The sequence below is a fragment of the Anarrhichthys ocellatus genome, unplaced genomic scaffold (assembly GCF_004355925.1).
Source record: "Anarrhichthys ocellatus isolate YVR2014 unplaced genomic scaffold, GSC_Weel_1.0 scaffold25, whole genome shotgun sequence".
Lineage (NCBI taxonomy): Eukaryota > Metazoa > Chordata > Actinopteri > Perciformes > Anarhichadidae > Anarrhichthys > Anarrhichthys ocellatus.
Genome location: NW_022280055.1, coordinates 2,984,261 through 2,995,109, shown reverse-complemented (window position 1 = coordinate 2,995,109; position 10,849 = coordinate 2,984,261). Strand labels below are relative to the sequence as shown.

The window sequence follows — 10,849 nt, the reverse complement described above, 5'->3', positions numbered from 1 at the left end:
CAACACCCATTGTGACTGTATTTAGAAACAGTGTGTTTTTATTGTTTAATTTAAGAGTAAGCGTATTTCTCATTTAAAAAGTTGCATAGTCTCAAAGACGATGTGATTTTTGCTGTGGAATATAACTAAGTACATCTGCTCAAGCACTTAAGTACAAATTTAAGTACATTTAATGCCACTGTTTTACTACATTTCAAACAGAAATACTGGAGGATATTTTTTAATCCCCTACATTTATTTGACAGCTAAACTGACTAGTTTCATGTTATGTCATGTTATGTTTTCATGTTATTTCATGTCATTTTATCTCCACCTCAACAAGCCAATTATATTTTGCATTAACGATATAAAATGTATCAGTGTAACACTCACAAGGCCATTATTCTGAATTGAGCATATGTTCTTTTGACTGCAATATACTTTAACTTGAGTAGCCTTTTTAGTGGAGGACTTTTACTTGTAATAGAGTATATTTACAATGTAGTGTTGCTACTTTTTACGTAAGTAAGGTTTTGGAGTTTCTGCATCAACATGGGGTTTAGAAATGCCGTGTTCCACATGAGAGAGGACCGCATTTTACAAATGGGTCACTTTCCATACAGCAGAGTTTAGTGTCTAACGTGTTTCACAGATTTATTACATTATTAGATGTTTATGTTTTGCCAAATTGTACTGGAACATGAACAAACCAGGAGGGGATAATGATGAGGTCATGAAGGAGCTCTGACAAAGTAGTGGAAAGTCACATATACAGTAACTTATGGAATTAACATCGTAACCTTGTTTCTTATGTTGCAGCCCAGGCTTTTGAGTCCTGGAATATTAAGATCAAGGGTCACAAAGACGGACAAATGCACCAGTTTGATGTTAAATATTATTTATTGTAGATGAAACACGCGTTTTTCACTCACAGAGTCAGCTCAGGCAGGTTCAGAGCTGTGTTTACAGTTTCATGTCAGGACACGGCTGTCCTGTCAGTCATGATTCCACTCTCACTCTCTTTCTCACACACGCACACACACACACACACACACACACACTATTACACACATTAAAACAAGAGTTCATTCATGTATTTAATGATTCATACAGTCAGTCGATCTGGAAATGTGATAATCACCCAGACGCGAGCAGTCTGTCAAACAACGTGGAGGGCTGGTGAAAGAAAAAACTTGAAACTGAAATCTGATCCAAAAAATGTACAATGCGATTAAGTCAGAAATACTTAAAACATATTTTCGATAAAATAATTTCACATCTGCTACGTGAAAGTAAATCAACCTGACCTGGTTTATATTACTGGTCTGAAGATTTTTGGGGGAGCTGATTGGGGTTCGACGCCCCACAGAGAACTTCAGGATCCCCTGCACTTCACAGGAAGCTTAAAAATAAATCAGAGTAGCAAAGTGTGAGGAGTTACTGTGGGCAGGACGTGTTTAGGAAGTAAAGGCGCCATTCGTTTGTTGCATAGATGATGTTCGGTAACTGGCACTTGGAGGTGAACATGAAACTCTGACGGTGGAGAAAGTCAAAACTGTGAATGACTTAAAGGAGAAAAGCCGACTACAACTCCCAAGGAGCATTGGAGTAAAAGAAAACATCCAATCAGAGAGCTTAAAATTGTGTTTAATGAGTCCACTTTTGGTGAATGATGCGCTGTGTTTTGTTACTGATTACATGTTGGTAGCTTTTTTTAAATTTCTTCTTCTCTTGTTGTAAAATAACTGTGTATCTATTTACTTCATTTCTTGATATTTTTGAGTCCTAAAGAGGTGAAAGTATAACAAAAACATTCAAGAGATAAAGGAAAAAGTTGGGGTAATACAGAAAAAACATAATTTAATCTTCTTCCACATTCCTTCAATCATGTGCCTCCTCACACTCAAGTTGGGAAACACTGAACCTTTGAAAGAACATTTGTAATGGGGATAAATACTCCACCCACTTTGCTACTCTATTGCTACACTGTTGAAGCAAATGGTTTTATATTCTCTCTCCCTCACATGACACAAACACACAGACACACACACACACACACACACACACACACACACACACACACACACACACAGTAATCAGATATCTCCTCTTTGACTGTCGTCCCACTGCAGTACCGAGATACACAGAGAGGCCTGGACAACCTGAGCTGCTGTCATACCAGCACCCGTGGCACTAATGTCTTCCAGGTTTCAGACACCTGAACCAGGACCGGGACTTCAGCCCTCCACCCTGCACTGTGCCGGGCTCGACACAGCAGGAAACGTCCCATTAAAGCTTATCGTCTCAGCAGGGCTGGACCACACTCGCGTACGCAAAAACACTCAAACTGAACCAATAGATGTCAAAAATCAAATCAAAGCAATAAATACTAAGCACACAGTGCCGAAACTTAAAACATTTCAACTCAGTTCTCCTCTTTTTGACTTTCCTAAGTTCCCCCCCCCACTTTTTCTCTCCGCTATATTTACATCCTGTAACTTTCTTGCACTTTTTAATCCTTCAAAAATGTCCTAAACACATCTTTCCGTCTCTACACGGTGCCCCCATCACTTACTCGACCCTCGAAAACGCAGAGCGCACACACACACACACACACACACACACACACACACACACACATAAACGCGCCGCAGTACAAATCAGTGAGTTTCAGATTTCTCGTTAAGCTGTGCATGATCAAATGAAAACAAAAGTCAAACCACAGTGACAAGACACACATACACACACACAGAATCACAGCTATACATCAGTAGGGACCCGGCGGTCGTTTGGTGTCCAGCATCGTGATTGGTTGACTAGCACTGGAGCTCTAATCCCCGTTGGCTAACGATTAATACAAGAAGATACATTTCCATCTCAGCAGGCTCAGCCTTCTTTGGTATGGAACCTCTGCCTGAGGAGAGAGCGACAGAACCGTCAGATAACCAATCAGAAGTTCAAGGAGCAGCTCGACATTTTGGGCGAAACGCACTTGTTTGTTTTCTTCTCGAGCATTAGCTTGACAATACTCCCAATGTTTGTCTGGGAACTATGAAGCTGAAGCCAGCAGCTGGTTAGCATAGCTTAGCTTAGCATAAAGACTGGAGGCAGAGGGAAATCAGAATCAGCTTTATTGGCCATGTATCCGTACGCATACCTTAACCTCGCTTTAGAGGTGTGCATGTTAGACCCAGACTAGCTGTTTCCCCCGTTTCCGGTCTTCATGCTAAGCTAAGCTAAGCTAAATGGCTGCTGGCTGTGGCTTCGTATTTTTTGTACAGACATGAAAGTGGTATCAGTCTTCACATCTTGGGAAGAAAGCAAATAAGCATATTTCCAAAATCAAAAAGGTAAATGCCACATGAAAACATCATCATATCATTTCAATTTAATTAGTTTTGACAGATTACGTTTTTAGATTTATGACACAAAAATATGTCTTCTAAAAAAGAAAATAATTTTACATTTCGAATAGAAAAAACTAAATAAGAAGAGTTTTTCTAAATGTAGGAAACAACTACGTGTTTGATTTTTCTCTCTGTATGAACTCAAATAAAACATCACAAAGTGCTTCTAAACCCGGCGGTTTGTTGTCCTGTTCAAACAAGTTGTTGCTTTGAGTCATCAAATCACTCGTTCAGTTTTTCCCATGACACGATTGCAGCCTTTTGTTGTTAAGCAGAAAATAATTATAAGTTATATATAAGCTATTATATGTTTGTTATCTGGTGCACTTCAGCAAATTTGAGTTTGTAGCTAGTTTGAACCTTTAAATGTACAGTGTGATGACAAAATCCCAGTGCATTGAAAACTAACTAAAGTTATTTTTGTTGTGCTGTACAAGAAACTAAGTTTTGATCATCATGTTGTTATTAAAAGAAAGGTTGATTACATTGAATCACTTACTGTTTTTGTTTGTCCTGTGATCACGTTAACCTGCTGAAGAGAGAAAGAAAGTTTGTTAGCCATTAGCAGAGGATAAAGCAACGTGAAGCTCAATCAAGTGATACAGGTTTTATGCCAGAAGCTGTAATAAGAACCAGAGCAGCACTTAGCATAGAAACATAAAACAGGGCTGTACTTGGCAGGTGCTACACAAACTGACTAACTCCACAAAGAAAACTGTTATTGTGGACAGTCTAACACAGTATTTTATCTTTACACTTTAAGACTTAACTGTGTTGAACGAGGGGCTGAACTGTCTGTCTGGCTGTTCGGGGGTTCGGCGTGTTAGTACTGCAGGTAAGTATTCTTATAAGCGTTTAGTCTGGGCTCAGGGAGCAGACCAGGAAGTAATTTCCCCGCTTCAGCTCTGCAGGCGGTCCTCTTGTAAAGAGGAGGGGCTCCATAAAGCAAGGCTAATGAGACGGCGTGTTAATGAAGCTTGCTGCAGTACAGACGAGAGAGAGAGAGAGAGGGAGAGAGAGAGAGGGAGAGAGAGAGAGAGAGAGAGAGCACCTGGAGAATAAGTGGAGACGTGTAGAGACTGCGCACGTGGCCGCACGGACACGAAAAGACAAGCAGGAGAGGACGCAAATACAAATGCGACCTCTATGTGTGTGAGAGAAAAATAAGATTCAGCGCCATTGTCTCCCCAAAAAAAGAAACTAAATAAAAGGTGTTATTTAATACAGAATATTGATGTATTTCATAAAATGAGCTAACTGATGTATTCCACCTATTATTGAGGTTTCTCTGTATTATATTATATTCTGATAAATTCCTCTTAATATTTTCTGACAGATGTTTTGTAAAATCTGCAATGAAAGCTGCTTCACTCTGCATTAAGCAGCTGTTTACCCCCACAGAGGAACCTCATGTCTTTTGACAGTAGTATTAGACGTTTATTCAAGTATTGTACATTTTTTAGTTAGATGTACTTTACTTGAGTATTTCCAGTATTTGGCACTTTAAATTCTACTCCCGTTTATGAAATGCGGGGCATCATTATAGATTAAAAGCACTCTATACTCACACAGGTGTCTTCATTTAGGTGGCTAGTGACACCTGCTCATGGTTTACATGAGGCCACCAATAAGATAAAGTTATAACTCATCCTGCAACAAAACCAACGGCGTCATAAGATAACCTGAGCACACATTATCTTTAAAGACCTTAGGGGCAACATAATTCAACACGCTGAAAAGTGCCAATCTGCATTTGTTTCTTCCTTTACTCAAGAAGCATTTTGAATGCAGGACTTTTAATTGTAACGGAGTTGTTACAAGATGATTTCAGTTATTATAATCTCACCAGTTCTTACCACCTCTTACGTGAAAACTGTCAGAAAAACCCTCGTAAGGAAGCGTGGAGCATTGTGGCCTTTATTTTGTATTCATTTGTTATTCAGATTAATTTATGTTATGTTATTATTTAGTGTTGGTTTTGCGTGATAAAGTTAATCATTTAAAACACTAATTACTAGCATCTTAGTCCCAGTGCAAAGATTAAGCAGTTTATGTTCATGTGAAGTTCTGTTTAACAAGCAGAGCGAGCAAAGAGAGGATTAACATGAGAGACCAAAGAGATTAACTTACCTCTGTCCTTCCCGTTCAGCAATCTCTCCTCTTCCTCCCGAACCTCATCTGGTCAGAAAAGAGGATAAACATTATGAACATGCGTCAAACCAAAATGTAATTACTTTCTAAAGATTATTAGATCTTATAAAGAAAGCATTCAAAAAAACGAGACTTCTTGTAGTTCTTGACCAGTTTTGTACCCAGAACTGAAAGCAGGTGATCATTTGGAAGCTTCAAAGATGTGAAAAGAGCATCTGCAGGATTCTATGGAAGTGTGTGCATGTCTATGTATATATATATATATATATATATATATATATATACAGTATATGTTTGTGCATACCAGAGTGGAGCTCTTTGACCAGTGAAGACACAGTGTTGGTGATGGAGTCAGCTGCTACCAGAAGGTCGTTCCTCAGGTTCCTTCTCGGGCCTGCGATTGACAGATGCGAGTATAAGAAAACAACAGTCATCCAATATTGTACGCCACAGTACAAAGAATAGATTCACACCATAGTTTCCAGCCAGTGTTCCAGATCAGTTTCACCTTATTAACAGGTAACTGTAAAACCTGCAGCTTGTGTCATAAACCACTTGACGACACGTAAACCTGTTAGATCAGGAAATCAGGACTAAATCCTAGAAACGTCTCCTGTGTGTCTGGAAGAGGTCCGAAAAAATTATGGTTTACATATTGTATTTCGTCTCAGAGCTTTAACGAAAACAAAGCCACAAGATGTGTATTTAACTTTGTGTGTAAGACCATAAAAACAATAATTACTTTATGGATATATTTTGTTTACCCTGCTTTAAGCTCCAGACTTACCCTGGGCGAATGCTTCTTGTACGTCACCACCAACCCCAGCGAGTGAGTCCTGGGGAGGGTACATGTGAGCGTGGGGAGACGCAGCGCCTACAGAGCGGACGGTTGACGGGCTCGGTCGAGAAGGAGAGGCGTGAGAAGAGCCAGCCGCCTGCGCCTAAGAGATGGATTCATAAGGGTTGTTGCATAGAATCACTTATGGCTTTTAGAAACATCTTGTCATTTCTGTTACAGCTGACGTCACCTCCACACTGTAGTACAAGTTCTGGCAACCGCTGGGAAAAGGGTGATCCCTTATTTATCCAGGATATTTATATCCCGATTGGAAAAATGTAGATTGCTTGTCAAGTTGACTTATTTTGGCATCCTACATTTACAGTGCCATGAGTAATAGGAGGGGGGAGGGTGGGTAAACTTACTGCCTGTCGCTGTTCCTCATCCTACAGGGCCACAACGTGGGCAATTGGAAAGAAAACAGGGAGGAAAAGGATGGAAAAGAAGAAGTCAGATACACTCAGAGCTGGAAAAAGGTGGAATTATTAAGGAGGAAATAGCAGAGGGGAAAAAAAGCGAGGCTTGTTACTGGGAGGACAGACACAGGGAGGTGTAACGAAAAAGAGAAACTTTGCTAGTGTGGGACAATAAAGAAAGTGTGCATGTGTCTTTGCGCGTGCGTCACCTTGAGCAGCTTCATCAGTCCCTCGAGCTGCACCATCAGCTCCCTCCTGCTCTCTTGCAGAGACGACATCCTCTGCTCCAGCTCGTCTTTCCTTTGTCTGCAACACACAACAACCCTCCATTACTGTCAGGAGGCCGCAACAAAAGAACCAGAGTGCAAGGACTCACGGGAGGCGGAAGACACCGTTGAAATGAAATAATTTGAGGTTACAAAAGGTACGTGGTTCAGAAAGGCAATGAGACAGAATGCTGAACACACTCAGAGCTCTGAGAGAAGACTCACCGGCCCCATTTACACTTTTCCTGTCAGACATCTCCGGATCTGATTTGGTAGAAATGAATTTGCACTCGGCCACATAAACTGTATCAATCTCCGTTAGCCAAATCAAAAGATCTGGCGTATATGTAGGGAGGCCCTAACACACTCCAGTCCAGGCTGCTCAGGTTGGTAGAATGAGGTTTATGAGTGGATAAAACTAAGTTAGGAAACTGCCAAAACTCATCACTTGTGCTGTCAGTTGTTCAGTCACCTGGTTAGCGAAATAAGAGACTCCTCTAACTCAAGGAGGCTTTCTGAGCACAAGATCATCCTTGAAGCGAGGTGAGAGCTTTGCCAGAGGAAAAACGCAAACCGTAGAACAATCACACGGAAACACGGATGTTTGGAAATCGAAGGAACACAATATCCTTGATTGTTTTTTTTGCGGGTGATCATTTGTTCCAGGTTTGCAAGAGGAGACTCGGTGGAGATGAGCTGTGAAAGAGCTAGCTGACCGGAACATCAGAACATCATGAGCCTCCGAGACGGACCACAAGACCTTGAAACCAAACTTTGACATCATGAATTCACAATGAAGTCTGATGTATGATGACGAGTTTTCAGACGGCAGAAGCAGCAGGTATGGCCATCATTGACTTGATACTGCTTAGAACGCTCTAGTGTAGACCACCGAGTACAAATTAAATCCAAGATGCATTAAAATTATAAAAACAGTGAGTTGGCAGCGAAATGAAGATTTAAGAGTCAGCATACAAAACTAGCATCGTTCCAATGAGATGTTTACAATCTTTTTTTCCAAACAGCATGTGGTCTGGATTGGACATTAAAGCAGGAGTGACAACTCTTCTCTTCCCCTGTTGGCTTCACTTCACATGTTAGGACACATGAGTAAATAAACAGAAAAAAAGGAAGAGTCTGAGTCATGCAGCAACTCCACATTTGAGTCATTATAATCCCAAAGTAAAGCTTCAGAAGTGGACGTTCCAAATAACCACTTTATCCGTATGATTTAAGGAGTTTTTCATTAATGGCGTCGTGTCCTGAATCTGTGCTGAAAGAAAGAAAACAAAAAACTCCTTAAAGGAGCAGTGTGTAGGATTTAGTGGCATCTGTAGTGCCTTCGGGTACCTTAAGGCTCTCTCTAGAGTTTGGTTTGGTTTGTCCGCTCTGGGCTACTGTAGAAACATGGCGGTGCAACATGGCGGACCGCGTAGATATTAATGGCTCATTCTAATGTAACAAAAATACAATGTTTCTTAGTCGCAGATGATTATACACCAATGGAAACTTAATCCTACACAATGCTGCTTTGAATCTGGATTTGGTAATCTTGAGAAACTAGTAAGAGTTCGCTAGATTTTAAAAACTATCAAACTGTCCAGTGTTGCCAACTCTTTTCGATGACAGTAGTTAGCAGAAACTAGCTCCAATAGTCACTAAATCTAGCGAGAAAGTCGCCACGTTGGCAACACCAATGATTGCACATGCTTATTGGAGTTTTTATTATTCATATTTATTGATTGCTGTCAGGATGTACAGATCATTTCAACAAATATAACACAAGAAATGTGGTGGAAACTTCATACTGATATCATGTGGCATGCAAGGAAGTGATTTGGCAACGGGGACAGCATTGGTACAACTCCAGATAGCAATATTACTGATAATGACTCAAATGTAAACGCATTGGACGAATAATTGCAGTATCCACTGTCGGGATGTGAAGAGGGACGGGAGAGTTCATTTCAGGGTGCAAAATGAGTGTGCCCTTCACAGATTATCACCTTGAATTATGGGTATTAGCTAATGTGTGTCATTAAGGTTGTTGCAGTTTTCACTGCGCATTTATATAATTAAGTCCAAAGCCAGAAAAAGGCTACATTCATCACAGTATATTTTGAATATCCTCCTCAAAACCTCTTACAAAGGAAGTAAAGGGTACATATTGTCATTTGCACAACTTAAAGCCACTATGTCGAGAGTGTGACTACTTTTGAATGTGGCGCCCCTGAGTGGCCATATCCAAGAAGACACTGACGGCAATGCACACTGCTCCCATCAGCATCACAGAGATTGTCTCATTCTTCAAGTCAGAATAAGTTCAAAGATGCTATGATCACATAAAAATCTGCTCTGTGCAGCACCATCAGTATCCTCCCGTCATCATTACTGCAACGCTCTCTCTCTCCAGTTTTTGCTTCGTATAAAGTCTCCCTCCTCTCCCTTGGGGTTTTTGTTTTTCACCAAACTAGCATAAACATGTTGGAGGTGATTTTTACATTGGCTTTTCACAAAAATCCACCATCTGTCACCACCATCTGCCATAAAGCACTCTCCCTCCGTGCTGCAAAGCAACGTGACAGATTTCCCGCCAAATCGGACACTGTGGCACTCTATGTAGCAAATAAAACGCAGGGGCGGGTAAACTTTGATTGTTGATGTTTGAGCATCATTTCTGTTGGTATGTCATAAGAACAACAACTAATAACTGTTATACCGTTATGTGCGCGTGTGCAGCAGCGGTGTGTTTACCTGAGCAGCCGAAGCTCGGCCAGCAGAGTCGGGTTGGTGGTGGCCTGGCACGCTGCCTCGTGCTCTACACGGAGATGTTTGATCTCCGCCAAGATCTCTCTGAGAAATGAAAAACACACCGGTCAGCTCAGGCTGGGGGAGCGTTACATCACCGGACAGACTGTGGAAAGACGGGGCGAGAATACGCACTCGCACTTCTGCAGGCTGTTGCAGATTATAAGGAGGAATGTACATGTTGGATTTACAGAATATACTTTAAATGTGACAAGCAGCTGCATTTTGGAAACACATATTAACACATAAAATGCATATTGAAGACATGAAGGAAACGTGCTTTAAAAAAGACTTATTCACTGATAGTCAATTAGTGCAGGGGTAAAAAAACTTACACGCTTTCATCAAGTCTACCTCAAAATGTTTGCCTTGAATTATTGTGTCAAACAGTGAAACAGCACTGATAAACTGCATAATCTCTCAGATTTATTCCCAAAATAAGACCAGTGATTTTTTTAAACATTGGGTAAAACTGGGCTCTGTACACACAAATGTGTATCACAAGTACAGCTACAAAGTGACAGACGTGGGTCAAACTAAAAAGGAATGAATCAAAATCAATAACTCATGCATTACCTGTTTTTGCTTTCCAGCTGAGCAATGAGCTCCCTCTTCTGTTTGTTCACATCAAAGTTGATGCTCCGGTTCGGTATCACCTGAAAAAAAACACACACAGAACTTAAGTTACAGTACTTGAGCTGACTGAGTGTGGGTCGACCGTTCATCGTTTAACAATCGAAAGAAGGTGGAGGGCGACGGAGCTCTGTGTATATGTAACACAGAAGTACCTGATTGTGTATTTATGGTATATTTGCAGTTTAAAAACAAGGTGTTGTTGACTCACTCCTGCGCCGTCAGTCTCTGCCAGGCGGGAGGTGTAGCGGGCGATCAGTTTGTGCTCCTCATCTTCTCTGCTGGGACTGTCCACACTACTGAAACACACACACACACACACACACACACACACACACACACACACACACA

General features: G+C 41.0%; 1 protein-coding gene across 9 annotated transcripts in view; it reads right to left on the bottom strand.

The window, feature by feature from the left end:
* Positions 1 to 860: 860 nt before the first annotated feature.
* Positions 861 to 10,849, bottom strand: part of LOC116391296 (dystrobrevin beta-like) — a 25,188-nt gene continuing 15,199 nt past the window's right edge. For 3 of the 9 annotated variants that reach the window (XM_031861738.1, XM_031861744.1, XM_031861740.1), the window contains 10 exons: positions 10,710 to 10,797; positions 10,442 to 10,521; positions 9,812 to 9,910; positions 7,001 to 7,097; positions 6,741 to 6,761; positions 6,325 to 6,478; positions 5,842 to 5,931; positions 5,517 to 5,564; positions 3,886 to 3,918; positions 861 to 2,893 (listed from right to left, as the gene is read on the bottom strand). In XM_031861738.1, coding sequence (XP_031717598.1) covers positions 3,911 to 3,918; positions 5,517 to 5,564; positions 5,842 to 5,931; positions 6,325 to 6,478; positions 6,741 to 6,761; positions 7,001 to 7,097; positions 9,812 to 9,910; positions 10,442 to 10,521; positions 10,710 to 10,797 — 685 coding nt within the window. In that variant the 3' untranslated portion in view covers positions 861 to 2,893; positions 3,886 to 3,910. The other 6 variants (XM_031861742.1, XM_031861745.1, XM_031861743.1 and 3 more) reach the window with 4 other exon arrangements.